Source organism: Hyaena hyaena, unplaced genomic scaffold (assembly GCF_003009895.1).
Source record: "Hyaena hyaena isolate Hyena2069 unplaced genomic scaffold, ASM300989v1 scaffold_76, whole genome shotgun sequence".
NCBI classification, from domain to species: domain Eukaryota; kingdom Metazoa; phylum Chordata; class Mammalia; order Carnivora; family Hyaenidae; genus Hyaena; species Hyaena hyaena.
Genome location: NW_024080709.1, coordinates 455,653 through 481,356, shown reverse-complemented (window position 1 = coordinate 481,356; position 25,704 = coordinate 455,653). Strand labels below are relative to the sequence as shown.

Genomic DNA, 25,704 nt, shown 5'->3' with positions numbered 1-25,704 from the left:
AGTGTTTCCTGGGACCCCTATTCTGTGCCGGAGCCCCTCACTGACCCCTTCCGATGACTCACGAGGGAGCAGAATTGTTATTCCCAGTTCACTGATGGGGAAACTGAGGTCTGGGGAAACCTGTCCCTAATCTGTCAGGGACCACCGGGTTTCTGTAGCTGTGAATGGGGCTGGTCCCTAGGAAAGAGCTGTTTACTCTTCATCGATGTAGTCATTCAGACTTTTATTAAGCATCTACTACATGTTGAGTGCTTGTATTAAGTCCCTAGGGCTGCCTTGACAAAGCGCTACAGGCTGAGTGGCTTAAGCAGCAGAAATTGAATCTCTCACAGTTTGGGAGACGGGAAGCCAGAGACCGAAGTGTTAGCAGGACTGACTTTCTGAGGCTCCGAGGGAGAGGCTGTTCCACGCCTGCCCATGGGTCTGTAGATGCATCACCCCAATATCTGCCTCCGTCTTCACACAGCGTCCCTTGTGTGTTTCTGTCTAGTTTCCCCTTTTATAATGACCCCAGTTATATGGGCTCAGGGTCTGCCCTAATGACCTCATCGAAACTCCTTACACTTGCACTAACCTGTCTCCAAATACAGTCACAGTCAGGGGTCCTGGGGCTGGAAGTTCAGTACATGAATTCCTAGAACAGTTCTGCTCCAGGTTCTGGAAGGGCAGAAGTGAATGCCGTCTGGACAGACCCCCACCCCCATGGAGCTCAGGGTCTGTTGGGAGGAAAGGGCAAAGCACAGATCAAGAAGCAAAGGTCACACAGAGCGTTAAGTGCTGTGACGAAGAAACTCACATGCAGGACGATGAGCTGGGGAGTGATGAGCAGGGCGGCCGGAGATGCCCTTTCTGAGGAGGGGACGGTGGCCAGGAAAGTTGCCAGCAAGGAGAAAACATGGGCAACAGCGTTGTGACGCAGGGAACAGCAAGTGCACAGGCCTCGGGCCTGGCGCGAGGTCAGTTGTTGAGGGAACAGAAAGGAGGCCGGTGTGGCCAGACCAGGGTGGGCGAGGGGGCGGTGGTGGGAGATGCGCCTCCAGGGTGAGGAGCTCGGGCTTTGGTCTCGATGCAGCGCGAGTCCAGTGCATGTCAGAGAGGGGGGGCAACCTGCCCAAGGACGCACGGCGTCGGCTGGCAGCGTGAGACCTCGCATCCAGCCTCTCCCGGCGCCAGTGCTCTGTGTGTCTGCCGGGGGGCGGGGCTTACCCGGGCCTCTGCATTCAGAGGGTGCCGCGGGGGCCCAGGGGTTTGCCATGGTTTCATGAGATGTAAGTCGCACAACGTATGATCCATTTAAAGCGTACCGTCTAGTGATTTCACAGTGCTCAGAGTGGGGCAGCCATCGCCAAAACCAACTTGAGAACGTTCCAGCCACCCGTCCAGAAGATCTTGTCGCTGTTAGCAGTCACCGTTCTGGCCATTTCATGTAAATGGAATTCTAGGCTGGGGTGCTTTGTGAGTTGGCTTGTGTCACTTCGTGTGACGTTTCCGTGGCTCACCCGTGTGGCAGCCCATGTCTGCTTCATGTCTTTCCATGGCTGGGTAAGACACACCGCATTGTGTTTATTCGCTCATCTGTCCATGACGGTTCAAGTTGTTTCCATGTTTCAGCTGTTAGAATTGTGCTGCTATGAACCCTCTTGGCGTTAAAAGTATTTCCTTTTGGGGCGCCTGGGTGGCTTAGTCGGTTAAGCGTCCGACTTTCGCTTAGGTCATGATCTCGCGGTTCGTGGGTTCGAGCCCCGCGTCGGGCTCTGTGCTGACTGCCAGCTCAGAGCCTGGAGCCTGTTTCAGTCTGTGACTCCCTCTCTCTCTGACCCTCCCCTGCTCATGCTCTCTCTCTCTCTCTCTCTCCTAGAAATAAATAAAACATTTAAAAAAAAAAAAAAAGAGAGAGAGAAATAAATTTAAAAAAAAAAAAAAAAAAAGTATTTCCTTTTGCCAGTGTGAGGCAAGAAATTCCCGCAGCTTGTCGTTCCTGCTGGGCATGAGTTTCTACGTGTCTGTGCTCTTGTGGTCAGAAAGTTCTGCCGTAAGTCTAGCCTGCTTCCCTCCTGCTGCAGGGTTGCACGTGCTGGGTGAGGCAACCTCTCGACCCCTGTGTGTCTCAAGCCCCTCTCGCTTTAGGTGAACATAACCCTGGATGCTTTCTCAGGTGACACGTATGCCTTTAACTGAATCGATTCCCCAGAACGAGGTCTCCCTCCTTTCTGTCCAGGTGCACAAGGAGCGTCCTTAAACGCTGCTGACCACAGATGGGTTTTCACTTCCCTTCCTCCACCACTGCCAATGGATTCAGAGCATTTGATGCAAAACAGAGAATACTGCTAGCTTAATTTTTTTTTTCTTTTCTCCTTTGGCCACATCAGCACGTCATTTGGCAGTGAAAATGCCACCTGCTGCCCTTCACAGCTGTGGGGTCATTTTCCTAATTCAGCCGAGTAGCTTCCCCGCAGAAGCCCTCAGCCGCGGGGGTCTGAACCCGGACCGGGCAGTGTCTCCACTTTCTATCTCTCTTGAAGGGGTCCCCGGAGACACAGCTTGGCATCAGGGTCCCGTCTTGTGCGGCTGGAGCCACCCTCCAGGAACCCACGACCTTGGATTTGTTTGAGCCACATTTCTGGCTTCCCCTAAAGGGAAACTTTTTTTTTCCTTGTTGGATAATCAGGTCTTTTTTAGAACACCCAGGCTGAAGGGGGAGAGTAGTTGGTTTGGGGGATTCTTTCCCGGGGCGGGGAGGTGGGTAGGGGAGAGTAGAGGTGACAGGAACTAGGCTTAGGAAGAAGGGATACTGACCAGTCTTGGGGGGGTGTTTATCACACAGATTTGCAGGAAACCTACAAATTTTCTTCCTTCTTTTTCTTCTTCTCCTCTCCTCTTTCCTTTCCTTCCCTTCCCTCCCCTCCCCTCCCCTTTCCTTTCTTTGGCAAAGAGACTTACAAATTGACTCATTAACCTTTGTACCTGGAAGGTGAAGAACATTTCTGTGCACTCTGGTTTCTTTATTAGGAACCTAAAATCTAGAATGTTGGTTTTTAGTGGAGGAGCATCTATGCCTCGCGGGACACTTGGCGATGTCTGTAGACAGTTTTGGTTGTGACAGCTGGAATGGAGGAGGACAGTGCTAACATAGAGGGTAGAGACCAGAAACGCTGCTAAGTGTCCTACAATGCACAGCACCCCCCACCCCCCTGAAAATGGAGCATCGTTTGCCAGCTGTCCTGAGGCTGAGGACCCTGCTGTGCTCCGACTCCATGCTGCCTCCTTCTTCCCTGTCGTCTTGGCAGAAACCTTTATCCCAGCAATGTGCCCACTTTTCAGAATGCATCCTTCACAACCTCATGTCTGATTTTTTCCATTTTTCAGATTTTTGCTGACAGTTTTGTTTTTTGTTTTTTGTTTTACTATAGAGAATCAATATGTGCTCATTTTAGACAGTTGGAAGCTGCAGAGAAACACGGAGAACCAGGGAAAGGAATGCCCATCCCCTCACCCACCCGCCGGAGGGTCTTCTGTGTGTGTCTTGCCCCGGCCCTCCTCCCGAGCGGAGTTGTGCCCTATTGTGCACTCAGCCATCAGCTCTCCTTTCTTTCTTTCTTTTCTTAATGGCGGGTCAGGAGCACCTCCCCATATTGCAAAAGTCTCCCATAAACACCAAACAGCTGCTGGAGAGCCTGGCGTCCAGACGGCACATTCCTTCAGGCTGTCCTCAGTAGCAGTATTTCTTCGTCCTGAGTACGAAGAACTTTCTGGGCCCAGGAGGGTGGATCCGGCTGGGCGATGCAGCTGGTCAATTCCGTTTTTGGTCAAAAACGAAGCGTTGACTATAAAGCAGTGACTTGGATTCTTCCCTTGAGGGAGGTTTGCCTGCTGGCCAGTGCCCAAGCAGAGTTCCAGAACTTTCTTGAGAATAAACAACGGAGCTCTGAGGTGCTGGTTTTGAGGGCCAGTGGCTGGCTGGACACTGAGCCCAGGCAGCAGCACTTAGGAGTTCAGGGGCAGGTCCGAAGCCGGGCTTGTCAGCACAGCAGCCCTTTCCCAGGCATCTGGAGGCCCTGGAGACACATTTATTGGACTAGAAGCTTGGTGCCTTTGCTTAAAAAAAATCCTTATTATTTTACAGCACCCCCCCCCCTTCATTTTCCCCTTTCTCTGCTGTATTTTTCTTCATAGCACTAACCACTGCCTGACAGCTAAATCTGCATGTATTACTTTGTGTATTTTCTCTCTCTCTTTCTCTCTCTCTCTCTCTCCCCCCACCCCCTTGGAATTTAAGCTCCATGAGGGCTTTCTGGTCACTTCTGTGTCCCCAGGACTGGAAACAGAGCATGGCACAGAGTAGATGCTCAGTATAACATGTTAAGTGAGCAAAATGGATGCATTGTACCTTGATTATTTAAGTCACATCCTACGTAAGCTTTGGACATTAACACAGATGTATAAAGATCCCAGATTAGATGAAAATATGCACTGATTTTACCCATTTCTCTAGAGTTGGTTTGGAAACCAGCTTTGCGGGGCATGGGTGGCTTAGTCTGTTGAGTGTCTGACTTCCGCACAGGTCATGATCTCACAGTTCATCAGTTCGAGCCCCATGTCGGGTTCTGTACTGACAGCTCAGAGTCTGGAGCCTGGTTCGGATTCTGTATCTCCCTCTCTCTCTGCCCCTCCCCCACTCATGCTCTGACTCTCTGTCTCTCAAAAATAAAAAAAAACATTAAAAATTTTTAAAAAATAGAAACCAGCTTTGTTGGTGTGGGATATGGGATGGCACCATGGGAGCCAGTGGGGTGCCCATTCTGGCACTGGAAGGTCAGCTCTGCTTCACTTGGCCATTGTTTTACTAATCTGTCCACCTGCATATCAGATGTATACAGAGCACTTGTGATGTCTGGTGACAGAGCACATGGGGATACCTGGTACTTGAGCCACTGTGTGGAATGGTGGCTCTTGGATTGTGCAGTGCACATCCTGTGTAACTCTGCGTGGCCATCTGATGTGCCAGGTGATGGGAATAGAGCAGTGGATGAGACTTGCTCTCTGTTTTCAAGAGCAAAAACAGAGTCTGATGGTGGAGACAAAGACCAAATAATCAAGCACATGGTGGTGCTAACCTCAGTGATGGAGGTGAGCCTGGGGATGCTGGGAGGGGCCAAGATCTGAGCCAAGTCACCTGCTCTTCCCCTTTTCTTGGCTCCATGAGCAGCTGTCTCAGAGTAAGGTTCCTCGTGGCCCAGACCTGTTGTGAGCAGCATCCGTCCTCGAGGAACTGAGGGCTGTGGGCTAGAGCTGAGTCCTGTGCGATCCCCAGCTGCCCCACCCGCCCTGCCCCGCCCCCCCCCGCTGTTATACTGGGACCAGCGTGGACAGAGGGTTGGCTTGCATTTTTCTAGATCTTTTTATGTTTGACATGGTTATAACTTTCAGAGAAAGGCCTGGCCCCGTGCAGTGTGCTTGTCAGGGATCTACCCAGGACACGTGGGATGGGGAAACTGAGGCACAGATGCAGCCAGTCCTTTGGACATCTTGCCCCTCACCCTTAGGAGAAAGCATCCAGCCATCCCCTCTGGGCTTTTATTATGATTATTATGATTATTTTATTTAGAGCACAAGGGGCAAATAGGGAGAATCTTAAGCAGGCTCCATGCTCAGTGCAGAGCCCAGTGTGGGGCTCGATCCCATGACCCAGGGATTATGACCTGAGCTGAAATCAGGAGTCAGACTTTGAACTGACTCAGCCACCCAGGCGCCCCCACTCCGGGCACTTAAATGGGGTAGTTTAGGAAAGGAGTTTTGCTTTGGTTCTTAACACCCTCCTGGATCTTGGGAATTCTCAGGTGCCAGAGTGGTGGATGAGGAGGAGGAGGGTCGGTGGCAGCTGGGTTAGACGTGGCCGTGCTCACGTGAAGAGGCTGCAGATGGGCTGGTCCTCTTGCTGCGTGCTTGGAGAGAGGCCCTCCGACTGTCTGTAGACATTTATTGAGCCGCCACTATGTGCCAGGCTTTCTGGTGGGCCCTTGGGGATGTGGTCTGAATGCCCAGGTCTCCTGCTCATCAGCGCGGTGACCTGTCCTGTAGGTCAGATGACCATGATATGAATGTGTCCGGAAGGAGGTCTTGTCTACAAAATGCTGGGCATGCAGTGGATGGACAGCGAATGGCAACAGTGTGGTTATTACGACCCCACCCTTGCTTGCTGGGCATGGTCAAGACCTAGGCAGCCCAAGGTGGGGCACGGCGATGTGTGCCTGACGGAGTAACTGCAGGTGTCTGTGGGTCCCCAGAGGAGAGATGTCTGTCTGCAGAGTTGCAGCGGGGGCGGCTGCCCTGACCCCCTCTGCGAGGTGAGGGCATCAACCAGCTGCTGGAGTGGACCCGTCGCTCCTACCTTCCTTAAACAGCGGTATGTCTTAGGGTGCAGAGACAGGCTCTTCCATGAGCCACAGAAGCCGACTCCAGCCCCTGGAGCAAGGGTGCTTCCTGGAAGAGAGCCAGGTAGCTCAGATATCCAAGGCCAAACCAAACAAGCAAGACTCAGGAAATAGGAACCCCGGGAATCCCATTCCTTTAGGACGGATCACCCGGAGCTGTCTTTAGTCCTCAGGGGGTCACGGATGGTTCAGAGTCACGGGGAAAGGGTTTAGATGGGTGGCCCTGGGGCAGGGCCCCGAGGCTGTAGGAAGACGGAAGGGCTGAGCCCTTGGAAAGAAGGCACACGGAGCTGTGGATCGACCCGTGTTCACATTGCGCCCCAGGACTCTCAGTCCGTCCCCTTTCAGGGGAGAATTTTCCAGCTGCCCCGGCCACTGTGTCAACCTGTGGGCTGATTGGGTTGAGAAAGGGGTCACGGGAGGCCACCGTGCAGTCTCCCATCGGGATCTTGCGGCTCACTGTGAGTGAGGAGCAGAGCGGGAGGCTGAGGGTTGCAGAGGACAGCGTGTGCGGCCAGCTGGGAGAGGGGGCTCTCTGAAGCCCCTGCCGCAGCATAGGTGGCTCTGGGCGTGTTTTCAGGTGTCCCTGTCCCTGCACAGAGAGAGACGGTCAAGGCCAGGCCCGGGTCTCTGGTGCTGGGTGCATATGTCGCTGTCCGTGCCTGCATGGAAAATCCTGCTTGTTCTTAAAAAGAAATCTATAAAGCAGTGATTGCCAGTCTTGGATGCGCCCCCAGATTATCTGTAGAACCTGTTTTTAGGCGTAACACTAAGTACCACCGTGGTGTCTTTCCCTCACCGCATGCTGTGCATGGCCTCCCACATCCCCCCACTTAAGAAGGTAGCTGCCGCCATCACTCCCACTTTGCAGATGTGAAAGTTGAGGCTCAGAGAGGGTTATTGCGTCCGTGGCACACACAGCTGGGAAGTAAGGGAACACTACATTCCTGACTGTGCTCTAACTGAGGATGGGTGCCCGGCCCCCCACCCACAGTCATCGCGGGGACGGGTCCTGGCGGGGGGCGTCCCCACGTGGGTGCATCCTTCACAGCCAGGACGGAGAACCACCAGCTCAGAGCTCCCCACCCCCAACCCAGGAAGGGTCCCTGCTCCGCTCTGCAGTGTCTACCTCTTTGTGTTCCGCGCCAGCTCCCGTTCTGTCGGCGTGTTCCCAGGGTCACCCTGTCCTTGCTGGCTGCACGTTTGTCCCCTCCTGTAACCCCTCCCTCCTCTTCCGGGCCAGCCCTTCGGAGCCCCGCACGGTGCGCCTCTGTCCTGGCAGCGGGGTGAGGAGAGGAGTGCAGAGCGGGGGTAACGATCACCTACAGCTGAGGAGTGCGGAGAGTGACGGTGGGTAACGTGCGCCAGCCCGGCACGGCGGCGCCGCTCACTTAATAAATGCCGTTGGGTTCCAGTGATGTGTTGACAGAGGGTGTGATTCCTGGACGGGGCACGTGCCCGGCTGGAATGTCCCCTGGTGGCTCTCCCAATTGTCTGGGAAGTTCTGCACCGCCGGGGAGCCGGCCCTGCTCCAGGCACCCTGTACCCTGGACGTGTAGACCTCCCCACGAGCTAGCGGACGACGATCGGCCCTGGGAGGCAGGGGCAGATGACGCCTGTTGGCTGACGCTCTTGTCAGAACTGGCTGTGGGGCGCCTGGGTGGCTTAGTCAGTTAAACGTCCGACTTTCGCTCAGGTCATGATCTCGCGGTTCATGGGTTTGGGCCCCGTGTCGGGCTCTGTGCTGACTGCCAGCTCGGAGCCTGGAGCCTGTTTCAGTCTGTGACTCCCTCTCTCTCTGACCCTCCCCTGCTCACGCTCTCTCTCTCTCTCTCTCACTCCTAGAAATGAATAAAACATTAAAAAAAAAAAAAGAACTGGCTGTGGTTTGAGTATCAGCCTTGCTTGGGGACCAGTGAGTTGTGCCCTGTTCCCTGCGAGGCTGCTTGCATCCTGGCCCCTTGGGCTCAGCTTTGCGCGGCAGAGATGCTGTCCGCTGTGCTGCAGGCACGGGGCTCGCTCGGGCCCGGCACCCCCCATGCCGGGCCCTCCGGACGGTTCAGGGCCCCACCTGTGCCCCGAGGGAGCCAGCCAGCGGCATGTGTCTCCTGCGCCGGGAGACTGTCTGCCGCCCCACCAAAGCAGCTCTTGCTTTCTGAGCTTCCTGGGGCCAGTTATCTGTGTGGAAGTGACAGGGTTTCCTGAGCATCTGGGGTCTTGGTGTCCGGCTCCTAAAATCACAGTTTCCCTTCTCTGTCCTCCGCCAGGGTGCACAGGCCCCAGTAGTCCAGGGAAGGAGGTGAGGCAGATGGAGAACGGCATGCTGGTGACGGATGTCGCGGGGAAGCAGCAGCTTCAGAGGTACAGGCGGGCCCTTCCTCCGGAGCCTCCAGCCACCACGTCTCTGCCCCCTGCCTGGGTCGGGAGCGGAGGGGGACCGGGGTGCCAGCAGGCTCTGTGACCGACCGTGACAGGCCTTCCGCTCTCTGGGGTCACGGAAGGTGTGGGCTGTCTGCCCCCTTGCCCAGATCACTGGGAGACCTTAGCTGGCCCCGTTCTGCCGGTGACACGTCTCACACAAGCCTCCAGACTTACCCGTCTGCCTGTGCGTGGCACACTCGGGTTCTCCACGTGGTATGGATCTTTACTCAGGTCCTTCGGAGGCGCCTGCAACCAGTCAGGCCTTCAGGGCCGGCATCTGAGTCACAATAGTCATGGTGACGGTGACCACTGTGTTTAATGCGCCGTGAGGAGCCAAGCCCTGTATGGTCTGTTGAAATCTCATCTTCTCATGTTATAGATGAGCAAACTGAGCGCCCTCCCTAAGTCATGCAGCCGCAGAGAAACCGAACTTGCATTTGAACCCAATCCTGGTCTCTGAGCCCATGCTCCAAAGTGCTAGGCTTTGCTGCTTTAAAGGAGGTTGCTTTCAGCTAGACAGTTTGGGATTTGGAGGAGCGGCGTTCTGTGACCCTGGTTGCTTAACCTCTTGGTGCCTCGGTTTCCTTATCAGTCAGATAGGGTCTGTGCTATACCTACCGCAGGTAGTGCATGAGAAGCACTCAGCACATCACCTTGCTCCATCGACACCCAGTCAACAGCACTCACTTCTAACTGGGTGAGCTGGGGCCGCCTGCAGTTACTTCACTCAGGTGGGGGGATTTCACAGACGTGGGGCTGGGAAGGAAATGGGCGTGAGCAGCTCCTCCCCTCAGGACCCGCAGGGCCGGATTTTTGTTGTACGGGTCAGCTGGAAGTGCTTCCTGCTCCGTGGAGGCGGTGGGCTAGCTCTGTGTACGTAAGCCATGCAGAACGGAGCCTCCCCTGGGGCCACTGCCAGGATTCAGGCGGGTGAGCAGTCAGCCATGGCTGCTGTGACCTGAGAATTCGCTGAGGAAGCCACGAAAAGAAAGTACCTGGAGGGGTCCTGGGACCTCGGGGCAGGTGACGGTGGGGGCCTGCAGGGAAGAACCGTGAGTAGATGAGCTGAAGCATAGGGGACACTGGGCATATCAGTTGCTATGTAACCGGTGACCTCAAACTTGATGGCTTGTCATCTCATGGCTTCTGCGGCCTCGGAAAGCCTGGGCTCGGCTGAGCTGGCTCGTCCGCTCAGGGTCTCACCCAGGCCGCGTCTGACATGTCCGCCAGGCTGGGATCTCCTCTGAAGGCTCGGCAGGGGAAGGACCCACTGGAAGCTCCCATGGCTGCTGGCAGGATTCAGCCCCCAGGGGCTGGTCCCTGTCCTCAGTTTCTGCCTGGAGCCCTCCGGTCCCAGCCTCGCGGCTGCTTCATCAGATGGAAGTCACACCCCGTCCCTTTGTACCTATGCCCACACATGCGCGCACACACACCCGTACGGTACGCCGCGTCATTCTCCAGGGTTACAAGTCCTCAGGGGAGGGACTCCCTCAACAAAGTCTCTGAAAACAGCTTTGGGCCATGCGACCTGTGACAGCGTGTCATGGTCTGTATAAAGCTGATGTCCACCCCAGGTGGGCAAGAGGCACTTCCTGAATAACGCCTGTGTGAAGGAACGGCTTCTCCGCGGGGTCCTGGGTCACGGGTCCCCTCCCTGGGTCACGTCTGCAAAACCGGAAGATTGGACTAATTTGGTGTGCTCCCGGGGTTGCCTCTGTCCCCGAGGCCCCCGCTTGGTTGACACTCGTGTGCCTTGCTTTCCCAGACAGCTCAGCAACTCTTCCTCCTACAGTGGGGATGCGAGCCGCCAGCACACCAGCACCGCCGAGCTGCAGAGAGCCGGAGCCACGGACGAGGCCGCGTGGAAGCTGGTGGAGGCAGACAAGGCTCAAACGGGGCAGGTGAGGGCTGGCTCCCCAGGGGAGGCCAGGGGCCGCCGTCGCTGCGTGCCAGCCGTGTTTACGTTCAGTCGTGTGTCCCCCTCAACAGGCCTATAAAGGTACCATTTCCTGGTGCTGGAGACGGGGACCGGAGAGCCTAGATGGCTTGCCAGGGCCCAGCCGGGGAGCAGCAGCGCTGGGATTTGAACCTTGGTGGTCCGACCCCAGGCTTGACATTTGTGGCCTTTGTTGTCCTGGCCACTACATCCTTGGAGCCACTGGGGGGCTTTTCTTAGCTGTAGGTGACCTGGGTGCTCTAAATCCTGCCTTTCCACCGTGGGGGAAGTTGTGAAGAAGATACAGTTGTCTGTCGCATCGCATCGCATGATGTTACGTGCCTTTCATCTCTGTTTTAACCCTAACGGTTACATAGAAAGTCTGAGTTGGGTGCTTGTTCGTCTTTGATGCCCGTCTTCGTCTGTTGAGCTGCTGTAACAAACACCCACGGGCTGGGTGGCTTAGGAGCAACCTGCCTTTATCCTAACGCTTTGGGAGGCTGGCGAGTCACAGATCAAGGTGCCAGCAGGCGTGCTGTCTGGTGGGGGCTCGCTGCTGGTGCGTACACCGCCGACTTGTCGCTATGTCCTCAGCGTCGGGAAGGGATGAGGGAGCTCTCCGGAGCCGCTCCTGTAAAGGCCCTAACCCCATTGTGAGGGCTCCATCCTCACGATCTGATCACTTCCCCAAACCCCACCTCTGAGAGCATCTCCCTGGAGGTTAGGATCTCAACATACAGACTTGGAGGGGCACAGACCATCAAGTCTGCAGCGCTAACCATTGCTAACTCCTCGTTGTCCCAGGGAGAACGGTTTCAGGCGCTTGTTTTATCATATGTCTTTTACGGTCCCCTATTTTGGGCACGTGTCAATAATTTTCCATTTATGGTAATGATCCAAAGTTTATTTTTAAAAATACATGTGGTTTTTTTTTTTTTTTAAAGAAACAACAGGGAATGGAATTTTTAAAATGAGAAGTACACACATAAACAACCTTGGAACAGGCAAGGTCAGGGCACTGTTCTCTCACATCTACCTGGATGCATCCGGAATCTCCCGGAACCCTCTGTTCCAGGCTGCTTCTCTCCTCTTCCCACCGCAGCCATGGTCCGGGGTAGAGATGGACACACTACATCCTCCCTCCTTATTCCCGCTGGTCCTCTGGGGAGCCAGAGGAGTGACCCCAAATCAAGGATGGGAGAAGGAATGTTAGAGCCAGTTACCCCCTACTTAGTCCCCAGCACCCAGTGTTAACCTGCCTTTTATATACGAGGAAGTCACAGCAAGGGGCTTGTGACTTGCCAGAACTCGACCGGGAGCAGAGCTGGGGTCAGCGCACACTCGGAAATCTCTGCCTCCTACACCCGCCGTGTCTGCTCATAGGAGGCCCCTGGTCCTGCAGTGTAGTTCCGGGATCAGCAGCCATGCTCGGCTGCCTAACAAAGCCAGAAGGTGACATAAGCATGATAATCCTGGAACCCCACCCCCCATCCCCTGCCACCATTTCAGTTTGAAAAACAGAAAGGAAAAGTCACAGAGAAGCACTCAGTTATACATGAGACCTCTGGCCTTTCACTTGTTACCTTCCAGCCCGACTGGAATTCAGATCGATGGTTTTATGACCCCAGATTCATCATGAGAGGCCTGAGCGCACACAAGTTAGGATACTGGCGTTGGCGGAAACCCAGCCAGGGAGGCTGGGCGTAGGGCTGGCCCAAAGCAGAGTGCCCCCGTCTCCGGGGCTCAGGCCACCCTTTGGATGACTACACAGAACTGTCAGCCCTCCTCCTGGGCTCCGCAGGGAATGTGGGAGTGGGAGAAGTCCTCCTTTGTCGCCTGTGGAGCCCAGGAACTGGCTGAGTCAGCACCAACCATCCAGAAGCCATGGAAACAATGTGGAGTTGGTATTCACTGTTGAGAGGAAACGAGGTGGGAGGTAACACTCAATCTTGGTTGCTAGGCAGCATGTCCCACCATCCCGTTTGCTCTTTGATGGCTTCCTGATGGGCCTGGACTAAAGCTCAGAACCCTGAACAGGACCTCCCAGACCCTGTGTGGTGTGACTACGACTTCTTCTGCAGCTCGATCTTGTTGCAGCCAGCCATGCTTCCCTGCAGTTCCCTAAATGCGCTGTGTTCCTTCCTACCTCAGGGCCTTTGCACATGCTGCTTCCTCTGCCCTAAGTGCCTTTTTTCAATTCTTAGTCATCATTCCCTCAGGGAAATTGTCAGATTACCTCCCCGTTCGGTTAGGTCATGATTCCCAATTTTATACTCTGAGGGAATTCTGCACTGCTCCAGCCCTTCTTTGTAATTACACATTTCCCTGGATGCTGAATGCCTGACTTGCTGCTGGACGGGAAGCTCCAGGAGGCCAGAGACCTTGGCTTTATCTCCTGCTGACGCTGTCGGTCAGCTAAGGGTGCATGTGCCACGGCAGGAGCACCGGTGGGGGTCGTGTCACACAGGTGCTGTCCGAGCGCCTGAGCGTGGAGGGCTATGGCGGGAGTGGCCGGCACACTGCCTCCTGTCCCCGGCCTGCAGGTCAAGCTGTCCGTGTACTGGAGCTACATGAAGGCCATCGGACTGTTCATCTCTTTCCTGAGCATCTTCCTTTTCTTGTGTAACCACGTGGCCTCCCTGGCCTCCAACTACTGGCTCAGCCTCTGGACCGATGACCCCATCGTCAACGGGACCCAGGAGCACACCAAAGTCCGGCTCAGCGTCTATGGAGCCCTGGGCATCTCGCAAGGTGGGGGCCGCCCCTCCCCACCCTCCCCTGCCCACCCAGTTTTGGTCACCTGAAAGGCATCCGTGTCTTACTATGGAGTCAGGCCATATTTGTCAGACCCCATTTGTCAGGGTTTGAGGACCCCCAAACTAAGCTAAGCACTCGTTAACAGTGCCTGTCACAGATACTAGTAGAGGGACTGTTTCTTGAGTGCTCCGCTTCATGCGGCCCTAGGAGATGGAGAGGAGCTCTAATGTCCCTACTTTACAGATGAGGAAAGTTGAGAAACAGCAGTCCCCTTGAGGCCCTTGTTGCTTTGTCAGGGTGATGGGGCTCCTGTGAACTCTCACTTGTGGACTAAGACCTGCTCCCTGAGGGTGGGAATTCGGTCGTCAGTGTCGTCCTCTGGGGGGACACTTAGCAGTGTCCGGGGTACTTAGAGCTGTCACCAAGGGGGTGCAGCTGCCGCGTGGAGGTCAGGGATGTCCTGCAGTGCGCAGCCCAGCGCCCACACAGAGGATGCTCTAGCCTCAAATGTCAGTAGTGACACAGTTGAGAAACCCTGTGTACCCTCTGTGGTCCCACGGAGGTCCCCAAACACAGCGGCGTTACTGGTAACAGCGAGTGTTTCCTGAGCACCTACTTGGTGCTGGTTGTGTTCTGAACACTTTCACGTGTTTTAACTACTTTTGCAGCAGGCATCACGAGGCCGCAGCTAATAGTTTCCGCGTTTTAGAAACAGAGACTCTAGGGACGCCTGGGTGGCTCAGTCAGTTGCGCTTCTTACTCTTGATTTTGGCTCAGGTCCTGATCCCGGGATTGTGGGATCACACCCCACATTGGGCTCCGTGCGGGGCATGCAGCCTGCTTGGGATGCCCTCTCTCTTCCTCTGCCCCTGTGCCCTCCATGCTCTTTCTCTCTCAAATAAAAATGAATAGGGGCACCTGGGTGCCTCAGTCAGTTGAGCATCCAGTTTTGACTCAGGTCACCATCTCGCAATTTCTGAGTTTGAGCCCCATGTCAGGTTCTGTGCTGACAGCTCGGACCCTGGAGCCTGCTTTGGATTCTGTGTCTCCCTCACTCTATCTGCCCCTCTCCTGCTCTCATTCTTTTCTTCTTTCTTTTCTTTTTTGTTCTTTAATATTTTTAATGTTTATTTATTTTTGAGAGAGAACAGGGGAGGGGCAGAGAGAGAGGGGGATGCAATCCGAAGCAGGTTCCAGACTCTGAGCTGTCAGCACGGAGCCTGATGTGGGGCTCGAACACCTGAACTGTGAGATCGTGACCTGAGCTGGTTAGACATTTAACCGACTTAGCCACCCAGGCACCCCATCTGTCTTTCTCCCTCTCTCAAAAATGAACATTAAATATTTTAAAAATATGTTAATTAGTTAATTAAGAAAAATTGAGACTCTACGGCCCAGTGAGGTTAAGTAAGTTGCCCGAAGTCAGTTAGCAAATGCACGGCAGAAGGTTGACCTTGAATGAGGTGGGCTGGCCCAGGAGCCCATGCTCTTAATCACTGTGTTACCCCCGTGCTGTGTGTGTCTGGTACACGTGTATTCAGTGTCTGTGATACATAAGTATGGACCAGGACCATATAGATGCGATACATTTGAGTACCTCCTGTACACCAAGAGCATTGCCCTTTACGTTCAGTGGGGCTACAAGGTAAATATCACTGTCGCCATCTTACAGATGAGGACACTGGGGTGACTTGCGGGAACCCCCCCCCACTGGTAGGTGGCGAAGACATGATTTGGGAGCGTTGGCTCCAGCCAGTCGTTTCAGCCCCTGCTCCCTTGTGTCCCTGCAAAGAACAGGTGTGTCGCTGTGCCTTGTGGAAAGGAGCCGCAGATGTCTCAGGATGATGGCTTTGCAAAAACAGATTTCTCTGTTCCTAACACCTCACCAGAGGGCACGGGACTAGCCTCTGAAATGTCACTGAGGGAAGGTGGGGCACAGGGTGGGTGTGATGTTCACCTGGGGTCACACAGCAACAGCGTGTTCTCGAGCTGAGCTGTCCACTCTGGTAGCCACTGGCCTCATGTGGCTATTTGACTTTCGGTTAGTCAAAATTCAGTAACAGAATCAGCTATTCCGTGGCAGTAGCCACATTTCTAGTGCTCAGTGGCCACATGTGCCTGGAGGCCACCACACTGGCCTGCAAGATACAGAACATTTCCATCATTCTGGAAAGTTCTGTTGTATGCCACTGGTCTGGAGGAATATGGCTTCCAGATTAAGTGCATGACCCTGGAGCCGGCTGCCTGGATCGGGTCCCCACCTCTGCTGCTCATTGGCTATATTGAGGGCAAAGGAGTTCACCTGTCTGGCCGTAAGCTTCCTTCTCTGTAAAATGGGTGCTAATAGGATTTATACAGAGTTGGTGTAAGAATTAGATACACGTAGGGGCTCTTGGATGGCCAGTCAGTTGAGTGTCCCACTTTGGCTCAGTTCATGATCTCATGGTTCATGGGTTTGAGCCCTGCGTCGGGCTCTGTGCTGACAGCTCAGAGCCTGGGGCCTGCTTCGGATTCTGTGTCTCCCCCTCTCTGCCCCTCCCTACTCTATCTCTCTCTCTCTCAAGAAATAAACATTTAAAATTTAAAAAAAAAAAGTAGACACATGTGAAACTCTTGTACAGTGTTTAACAGATGGTGAGTCCTCAGTAAATTGTCATCACCACCACCACTCTGAGAAGCTGGGTGTCCAGGCCCGTTCCAGGGCCACCCGTCTCCCCCAGCCCCTAGCTTGGCCCGTGTCCCCTGGGTGTTCACCGTGAGCGTGTCTGCAGGTGTCTCGGTGTTCGGCTACTCCATGGCCGTGTCCATTGGGGGGATCCTCGCTTCCCGCCGGCTGCACGTGGACCTGCTGCAGAATGTGCTCCGGTCCCCCATGAGCTTCTTCGAGCGGACCCCCAGCGGGAACCTGGTGAACCGCTTCTCCAAGGAGCTGGACACGGTGGACTCGATGATCCCCCAGGTCATCAAGATGTTCATGGGCTCCCTGTTCAACGTCATCGGCGCCTGCGTCATCGTCCTGCTGGCCACGCCCATCGCCGCCGTCATCATCCCGCCACTGGGCCTCCTCTACTTCTTCGTCCAGGTGAGGGGGGTGCTCAGGGCTGCAGGACGGTCTCCGGTGTCAACAGGAGCTCAGGGCTCCCTCCGTCTCACCTCCTCCCCAACGTGGAGCTGTTGGGATTTGCTGGAACGGGGCTGAATTAGGGTGTTTTCCGTCAGTTTTAAGTACCTATCAAAGGGAAAACTATAGTAATAAAGACACCTTTGTGATTACAATTGATTATTAACGTTATGGGGGGACCTGGGTAGCGCAGTCGGTTAGGCATCCAGCTCTTGATCTCGAGTTAAGTTGTGATCTCATGGTTTCGTGAGATCGAGCTCCGCGTCGGGCTCTGTGCTAACAGCACGGAGCCTGCTTGGGATTCTCTCTCTTTCTCTGCCCTCCTCCACTCACGTGCTCACTCTGTCTCTCTGTCTCTCTCTCAAATAAACTTAAAAAAAATTGATTGTTAACATTAAAAGAGTTGTTTGAAATGCTTTAGGTCCTAGTCCACCTGCAGAAAAGAGAGATGTGAGTAACAGCAGCTTGAACAAGATATTTGTCTTTCTCTCTCATTTATTTATTTTATTTGTTACTTATTTTAATGTTTGTTTATTTTTGAGAGAGAGAGTAACCAGAGAGAGAGGGAGACACAGAATCCAAAGCAGGTTCCAGGCTCCGAGCTTTCAGCACAGAGCCTGACATGGAGCTTGAACCCACAAACCATGAGATCATGACCTGAGCCGAAGTCAGATGCTTAACTGACAGCCACCCAGGGACCCCTTGATTTATTTTAATGCTTGTTTATTTTGAGAGAGAAAGCTAACAAGCATGAGTAGGGGAGGGGCAGAGAGAAAGGGAGAGGGAGAATCCCAAGCAGGCTTCGTGTTGCCAGTGTGGAGCTCAACACAGGGCTCAAACCCACGAACCTGTGAGGTCGTGACTTGAGCCAAAATCAAGAGTTGGATGCATAACCACTGAGCTATCCAGGTGGCCAGTGAGCAGTCATTTTTATTTATGAGCACCAGGCACTTGATTTCTGAACAAGTAAGTTGAGTCTGGGTGGATTATGTCTCCTGGCACAGAGTTAAAAGGGAAGTTAATAGTTCTTAAAAAACAAAACAAAACAAAAGTGAACTTAGGGGTGCCTGGGTGGCTCGGTTGAGCGTCCAACTTCAGCTCAAGTGACGATCTCAATGGTTCGTGAGTTCAAGCCCCATGTCGGGCTCTCTACTGTCAGTGCAGAGACCGCTTCAGATCCTCTGTCCCCCTCTCACTGCCTCTCCCCCACTTGTATAAAATGTTTAAAAAAGGTAAAAATAAATAAGTGAATGAGTTGAAACACAAATACATCTTAGGGTAGCTTCAGTAAAGAAAAATCTGAACTCCTGACAAGCAGTAAGCTAAGCAGGGAAAGTACCTGACAGTGGTCTCCACCTGGGATGCTTAGAAGGTAACAAGGACAGGGGCCCCCGCGGCCGAGGGTGACAGGGCCGAGGCGTCCGGATGCTGTTCGAGGCGGTGAGGGGCACGGGATCTGAGAGGGCATCGGGCCTTCCCGCGGGGACGGGCAGGCATTCTGGGCCTGCCCCGGCTGGCGCGGTGCTGGGCTAGCCTGCAGCCTCTCTGGGGCCCAGAGGGCTGCCTGGCTGTGGATCCCAGGGACCCCACACGAGCTGCTGTCCAGAAAGCAGCTCTTTGTGGAAGGTCTGTGCCCCCACGGGGGCCCCAGCAGGCAGGGAGGCCGGGTTCCCACCTCCCCTTTGTTCCCTGGTCTTGTCCATTTGTCTGGCCGAGTCGCGTGTGAAGCACCTGCATTTGCTTCGCATCCTGAGCGCCTCCGGAGTGGGGAACCTTGGCCTCCCTGGTCCTGTTTGTAGAGACGGAGAAACTAAGGCCACGAGAACTAAGTGTCCTCATGTGATCAGTCTGCCAGCCAATCACGGCCCCTCGAAGCTTCCAGTGGGAGATTTGCTTTTGTTCTGTCTGCCCTGGTTAAGGCAGGAGCGGTGCAGATGGGGCAACAGCCTACGGGGACAGGTGGAGTCGGGGTGGAACGGAGGCCGAAGGCCACGCTGCTGGGTCCGTAAGACCCTAGAGGTCAATGGCTTGAGGGGGACAGTATGGTGCAGAGGTTTGCACTCCCCTGCCATGTTCTCCGTAGCCCGGAGACCTGGCAGGGGAGGGGCCAGGGAGCTCTTTTGGGTTTACCTTTGGTCCTGCGAGGGAGCCCTGGCTCCCAGCTTCCTGGTGAGGATGAAATGCGCTGATGTCTGAAAGGACTTACACAGTGCTGGGACAGTGTGCTCTCCGTGAGCCTTCTCCGCTGCCAGTATTTTGCCACTTGTCATTCTATTGTGCTGGCACTGTGCGCCGGGTGAGCAGAGGTGCCTGTATAGAGCAGCCGGGCCCCACCGCTTTGCCCCGTGGAGGTACCCTGTGTCCAGGCTTTCTCCAGCGTGGCCCCGGGGCAGGGGGATGGCATGGGAGGGGCCTTGCCAGCTCCCTGGTCCATTCTCTTCCTCCAGAGGTTCTACGTGGCCTCGTCCCGGCAGCTGAAACGCCTCGAGTCCGTCAGCCGCTCCCCGGTGTACTCCCACTTCAACGAGACCTTGCTGGGGGTCAGTGTCATCCGCGCCTTCGAGGAACAGGAGCGCTTCATCCGCCAGAGCGACCTCAAGGTGGACGAGTACCAGAAGGCCTACTACCCCAGCATCGTGGCCAACAGGTGGGCACTCGAGGCCCGCGGGAGGAGGCGAAGGAAGCCTTCGTGCCGAGAGGAGGGCGTGAAGGCACCCTCGGGCCCTCACGCAGGATGTGTAGACTTGGGGGGCGGGGACAGGGCAGAATAACCATCCAAAGCAAACAGGTGCACTGCCAGCTTCAAGCACAGAGCACCCCGGTGGCACTGAGGAAGGGCAGGGACCAGGTTTTTCTGGAGTCAGAAAATACTGCAGGAACTAGCCGGTAGCTCTTGTCCTGATGATACAGGTCCTCTGTGAGAGGCAGACTTGGCTAATATTTCTGTGTCCTGGTTCTCAGCTGACGGGGGTGGTCACGTGCTTTGGAATGGCTTTGGAAGCCATTCACCTGCTGTAGGTTGGACCATGTGAAATGGCCACGACGAATGGCATCAGTCCCCATGGAGGGACAGGAGTTTGCTCCTTGTTGACTAAATTCAGAAAAGTGTCTGATTTATCCCTAAAAGAGTATCCCCCTCACTCCTGCCCTGATAGATTTTTTGAGATGTGGGATAGGGGATTCTGGGGAGGGGGTGACTCACCTTGGGAGCAACCTGTCATAACCAACTGTCACCCCATCATACACAATATGGTCCTATAACGTCAGACCTGGTGGGGGACCCGGCCTTCCCCTGCAGGACTGTCAGAGTTTGTCAGATTTTGGGCCTGACTTTAGGATAAGCTCCCACGCAGGGAGATCAGTCATGTGAATCTTTCTTTAAATGTTTCTTTTCTGGGGCACCTGGGTGGCTCAGTCAGTTAAGCCTCTGACTTTGGCTTGGGTCACGATCTTGTGATCCAGGAGTTCAAGCCCCTCATCAGGCTCTTTGCTGACAGCTCAGAGCCTGGAGCCTGCTTCAGATCTTCGGATTCTGTGTCCCCATTCTCTCTCTGCCCCTCCCCTGAGCATGCTCTGTCTCACTCTGTCTCTCAAAAAGAAATAAACGTTAAAATTTTTTTTTAATAAAAATAAATTTTTCTTTTTTTAAACATTGATCCGTCTATTTATTTTTTGGAGAGAGAGAGACAGCACATAAGCAATGGAGGGGCAGAGAGAGAGAGGGAGACACAGAATCTGAAGCAGGCTCCAGGCTCTGAGCTGTCGGCACAGAGCCCAATGAGGGGCCTCAGCCCATAGACTGAGAGATCATGACCTGAGCTGAAGTCGGATGCTCAACTCACTGAACCACCCAGGCGCCCCCCGTCATGTGAATCTTAAGGCCTGTAGTGGACAAAAGATCAACAACACCATTTCCCTAAAATGCTTTTATACCTTAAATCGCTAATAGTCCTAGTGCTAGGAGATAGGTTACGTAAGTTCGCTTTAAACCAATAATATCTGCTTATCCTTTAAGAGGTAAAATAATACATTTTTAACATTTCTAAAAGGAGAATGATCTAGGAACATTACAGCTACATTGAAAATAGTATTTCATTTCTTTCTCTCCCTTCCCCGTTCTCCTGCCAAGGAAAGGTTATTTTTAAATCAGTGCTGCCTCTTGGAGTTGATGACTTTTTAGTATTAGGAATTTTCCTGGACCTCTTTTTCAAGATGGGTCTACATGTATATATTATAAAGGTTTTAGTGAGAAAAAAAAAAGTTGGTTCCTAAAAAGGCACGCTTTAGTTTCCTAGGAAGTCTGCTTCTAGAGAACTCCGTTTCAGTCCCCCGGGGTTGCGAGATTAACGAGGGATTAGTGAGACCGTGTCCCTTTGGCTCTCCTTCCCCTGTGGGAGGACAGAGAAGGCCTCTCTCGGGAAGTCCCAGGGAGGGATCTCCATTAGCTAAGTGCCTCCCCCCAACCCCCGACTTGAGCCAGAGCCACATCTCTGAAAAGCTGACTCCAGGTGTGTGTGTCTGTCCGTCCGCCTGTATGTCTGCGAGCAGGTGGCTGGCCGTGCGGCTGGAGTGTGTAGGCAACTGCATTGTCCTGTTCGCCTCCCTGTTTGCCGTGATCTCCAGGCACAGTCTCAGTGCCGGCCTCGTGGGGCTCTCCGTGTCCTACTCGCTGCAGGTAAGCATGGGCGCCCAGCTGCGTTTCCTCATCCTCTCAATGCTTGTCAGGTGCTGGGGCCTTTGCTTTGACCCACCCCCCCGCAGGAGCCGAGGGACAGGTGAGGGGCCAAGTGGCGTTCCAGAAGCCCAGGGACCCGCCGGTGCCCGAGGGAAATGAGATGCGGGGCTGGGACTCCCCTGTTAGTCAGGGAAAGCCTTTGATGAGCCAAGAAGATGCCTCCAGCCACAGGAAAAATGCTTATCCCTCTGCCACTTTTATCTCATCCCGGCTTTAGCCACACTGCCCAAATTTGGCTACATTGGACTTTCCCTTATTACCATCCAGTTCGAAGTATTTTCTGATGCCCTTTCTGATTGCTTGTGTGGCCCAGGGATTCTTTTGAAATGTGCTTGCCTCAGAAGTGCAGCCTGGCTATCCGGTGATGGCGGTACGTGAGGCTGCTATCTTTAGTACCTTTCGTACCTAAAAAGTTTCGTAATTCGTAATTACTTGCTTAAGATAAAGCAGCCCCTGCTAACCACAGAAACTCCTTGTGACTCTTCCACGCACAGGTCACCACGTACTTGAACTGGCTGGTTCGCATGTCGTCCGAGTTGGAGACTAACATCGTGGCCGTGGAGAGGCTGAAGGAGTATTCGGAAACGGAGAAGGAGGTAAAGCAGGCCCCAGGCCTAACCTCACCTGACCCCTTCAGCGTGACCTGTGTGCCCTCAACAGACGCTATTCTGCAAAAATCGTCTCTGTTCTTTGTTACGTATCTGTATGGGGGACTTGGGTCACGCAAAATGAGACTAGTTTCGTCTTCAAGTTTAAAAATTAAGTACCAGTGAGCTGAGTCAGAGCACTGACAGTCACTAACAAGAGAGTCCGTACGTGGTTGTTGTAAAAATCATGAGCAGAGTTTGGGGACCCCTGAAGTTATTTGACCCAAGTCCCCATTGGAAAGAGTAGCCTGGGGAGGGGCGGTGGCTGATCCACGTCACATGTGGTCCGAGGAGGACCCAAGCAGGACTTCAGTGCCACATTGCCCCTAGAAAGCGCCGTGTTCTGTCTGCCCACCACCACCGCTGGCGTCGGCAGTGGTCACAGTGATGGCAGTGGTGCCTGGACATCCCCACCACCAGTAAGAGCAGGTAGAGTTATTCGTATAATCTTTATGTGGCCTCGGAGCTCACGTTCTGTCACGATCCCCACTTTACAGGTGCGGAAACTAAGAGACAGAGTTAAAGAGTTAAGTTACTTTGCTCGAAGTTACATGGCCTTTGGCACACAGCCTCCCAAGAAAATACCCCATGCTTAAGGCTCTGACCCAGGTGAACCACGTCCCACTTTCATGGGAGAGCATTATTCAGAATGGCGTGAGCGCCCCCTGTGGAATTAAGAGTGTATTACACCAGGCGTTTTCCCAGTTAACGTTGAATTTATTTTGTTACAGTTTTTAAGACCTGATTCACATGCCCTGCAGTTCACCGTGCATGAAGTATGAAATTACATTAAAAAACTTTTTTTAAATATTTTTACTTATTTCTAGGAGAGAGAGAGACAGCGTGAGCAGGGGAGGGTCAGAGAGAGAGGGAGACACAGACTCCGAAACAGGCTCCAGGCTCAGAGCTGGCAGTCAGCACAGAGCCCGACGTGGGGCTCCAACCCGCGAACTGCGTGAGATCATGACCTAAGCGAAAGTCGGATGCTTAACTGACTAAGCCACCCAGGCGCCCCATTTTTAAAAATTTTTTGATGTTTACTTATTTGTTTTGAGAGAGCGAGAAACCGAGCCTGAGTTAGGGGAGGGACAGAGAGAGAGGGAGAGAAAACCCCAAGCGGGCTGTGTACTGCCAGCTCAGAGCCCAACATGGGGCTCAATCTCCCAAACTGGGAGATCATGACCTGAGCTGAAACCCGAGTCCGACCCTTAACCAACTGAGCCACCCAGGTGCCCCAAAATTAAATTTGTTTGAAAAAATTTTCTTTTTACTTCTTTTAATTATTTTTTTTTATTTTTCAAATAAGAACATACTTGAAAAATACAAAAGAATGTCAAGATCACCCAGGGTCTCAGCACTACTAAAAACATATATTTATGTGTTTACATAGAGTATGTTTCCACAGTTAGAAAGTCCCACCCACCTGTCTCTGGTGCCTCCGTGTTCTTACAGCGTATCCCCTTCGTTGCATACATAAGGTCGTAGGAGGAGACTATGCTGTTGTAAAGACAACTAATATAACACGCTGCTGGGCGAGGAAGGATGAGAGTTCTCTCTTTGCGTCCCCTCTGTTCCTCAGCTCCCCCAAAGGTAGCTTCCAGCCTGGCCCAGGGCACGTCCAGTTGTAGAGCTCAGGAAACGCTGAACTGAACTCAAGAAGCTCTTCAGAAATAGGGGCTGTGTCACCCTGGGCAAGTTACTTACCCTCTCTGTGTTTCAGTTTCATCATGTGTAAACGGGAGGGTAACGAAAGGAACCCACTCATGGGATTGTAGGGAGGATTAAGTGAGGTCATGTGACCGTGATCTTTAAGCATTAGCTGTTGCTGTCACAGTCGCTGTCCAGATATAGAAGGCATCTGACCAGAGGGGACCACTCACTTATTGGTACAGTGCATAAATATTCACGGAGTCCCTGCTGTGTGCTGGGGGTCCGGGGGGACAGCCGCGAACAACGGAAGAACCTGTCCCGACAGCCTTGGGGCACATGAGACTGACCTAAGATCCCTTACCGCCACCCCCACCCTGATCACAGGCTCCCTGGCGAATCCCGGAGATGTCTCCGCCCAGCGCCTGGCCTCAGGTGGGCCGAGTAGAATTCCGAGACTACGGCCTGCGTTACCGAGAAAACCTGGACTTGGTTCTCAGGCACATTAACATCACCATCGATGGAGGGGAGAAGGTGGGTGCGCTTGTTCCCCCATCCGTTCACAGTGGGGCAGGTGAAACCGGTGCGTCATTTCCCTGCACCGTGGGGCGGGGTGGCCTTGCGTGGGAGGAAGGCCTTGCTTGGGCCAAATGAGGCCCACTTGTGCGTTTTGAAAAAAAAAAATCTGAGTATGTTGCAAACATTGAGAAATCTGGCATGTTTTCTATAGAAGCCCCTTTCCGGCTTTTCTTGAAAGATCGGAACGTGTAGCAACACTGGGCTTGTACTCCCTGCCTGGCATTTTCTAGACCAGACGAGAGCTTCCCAGCTCACTCTGCCCCTCCCCCTCTCACCTGTGTGCCTCACTGCCCCCTGCCGGCCTTCTTGCCAGGTCTACAACAGGAAGATGCCGTCGTCACTAGGAGGGGTAGCTCGATGGCCATGTGAGGGTGTCAGGAGTTGAATGTACCCCTGGTCCCAAGCTGCTCCTGGAAGACGTCCTTGCCCTTAGACCCTCCTCAGGAATCAGACTAAGGGTCTTCCTGGTCACCTCCCAGAGGACAGTGTTTCTTTCATCTCTAAACATGTGTATTTGTTAAACCATTCCTACCTCGAGGCTCGGAATGTTTTGTTCCTGTGAAATCATTTCTCTTACTTAGGACAAGGGGAAGAATAGAGTGGGTGGTGTTCTCCCTGAGGCTTCATGGTTTATGTTGTATCCTGAGACTCTGTGACATTTTCATTAGAGGCTGGAGGAAGCCCGCCTTTCAAGAGCCCAAATAAGAAGGCAAGAGTTGTAATTGGATGTCAGGAATGTCAATCATTGGCCACTGAACAGGAAGACCGGTCCTGTCTGTAACCTCTATTTGCTCATGCAGCTGAGCTGGAGGGGAGGAGGTGGCAGGGGACCTGCTCGAATCTTTGAGATATTTCAGAAGCTTGGGATGGGAAACTCACCATCAAAGGACTAAAAAACAGTAGGGGGAAATACCTGATTATCAATATTATCAAGAGTTGAAAATGACGGGGCTTTATGGAAAACCCCTTCTGCCTAAGTCCTGTCTCTTTGGAGATCTGTACTAACTTATCGAAAGAAGTGATTACAGTTTTAACTTATAAAAAGAGCTGAGAAAGAGAAGGAGGTCCTTTTTTTTTTTTTTTTTAAGTTTTATTTATTTTGAGAGAGAATGAGCTGGGGAGGGGCAGAGGGGTGGGGGACAGACATCCAAAGCAGGCACTGCGCTGACAGCGGAGAGCTCAGTGCACAGCCCAAACTCCTCATCTGCAAGATCATGGCATGAGTCAAAGTCAGATGCTTAATGGACTGAGCCACCCAGGCGCCCTGAGAAGGAGGTCCTTCTTTATCTTTGGCCACACAGCCCCCGAAGGAGTGTCCCTGGGAAGTTGCCGACGGGGAGGGCTGGGTGGACATTGGGTTGACCAGATGACTGAACTGCTATAGGGCAGATCCCTGAAATGGGGCCCCATGGGGAAAGCAGAAGGTAACT

At 53.5% G+C, this 25,704-nt stretch overlaps 1 protein-coding gene across 2 annotated transcripts in view; it reads left to right on the top strand.

Annotated features, from left to right (window-relative positions):
- Positions 1-25,704, top strand: part of ABCC1 (ATP binding cassette subfamily C member 1) — a 136,577-nt gene that overhangs the window by 106,491 nt on the left and 4,382 nt on the right. The window contains exons 20-27 of one of the 2 annotated variants that reach the window (XM_039233600.1): positions 8,699-8,792; positions 10,645-10,753; positions 13,332-13,539; positions 16,317-16,627; positions 19,114-19,313; positions 21,215-21,341; positions 21,896-21,997; positions 24,083-24,229. In XM_039233600.1, the coding sequence (XP_039089531.1) occupies positions 8,699-8,792; positions 10,645-10,753; positions 13,332-13,539; positions 16,317-16,627; positions 19,114-19,313; positions 21,215-21,341; positions 21,896-21,997; positions 24,083-24,229 (1,298 nt within the window). Of the gene's footprint in view, positions 1-8,698; positions 8,793-10,617; positions 10,754-13,331; positions 13,540-16,316; positions 16,628-19,113; positions 19,314-21,214; positions 21,342-21,895; positions 21,998-24,082; positions 24,230-25,704 lie in introns of both variants that reach the window. The other variant, XM_039233599.1, reaches the window with a different exon arrangement.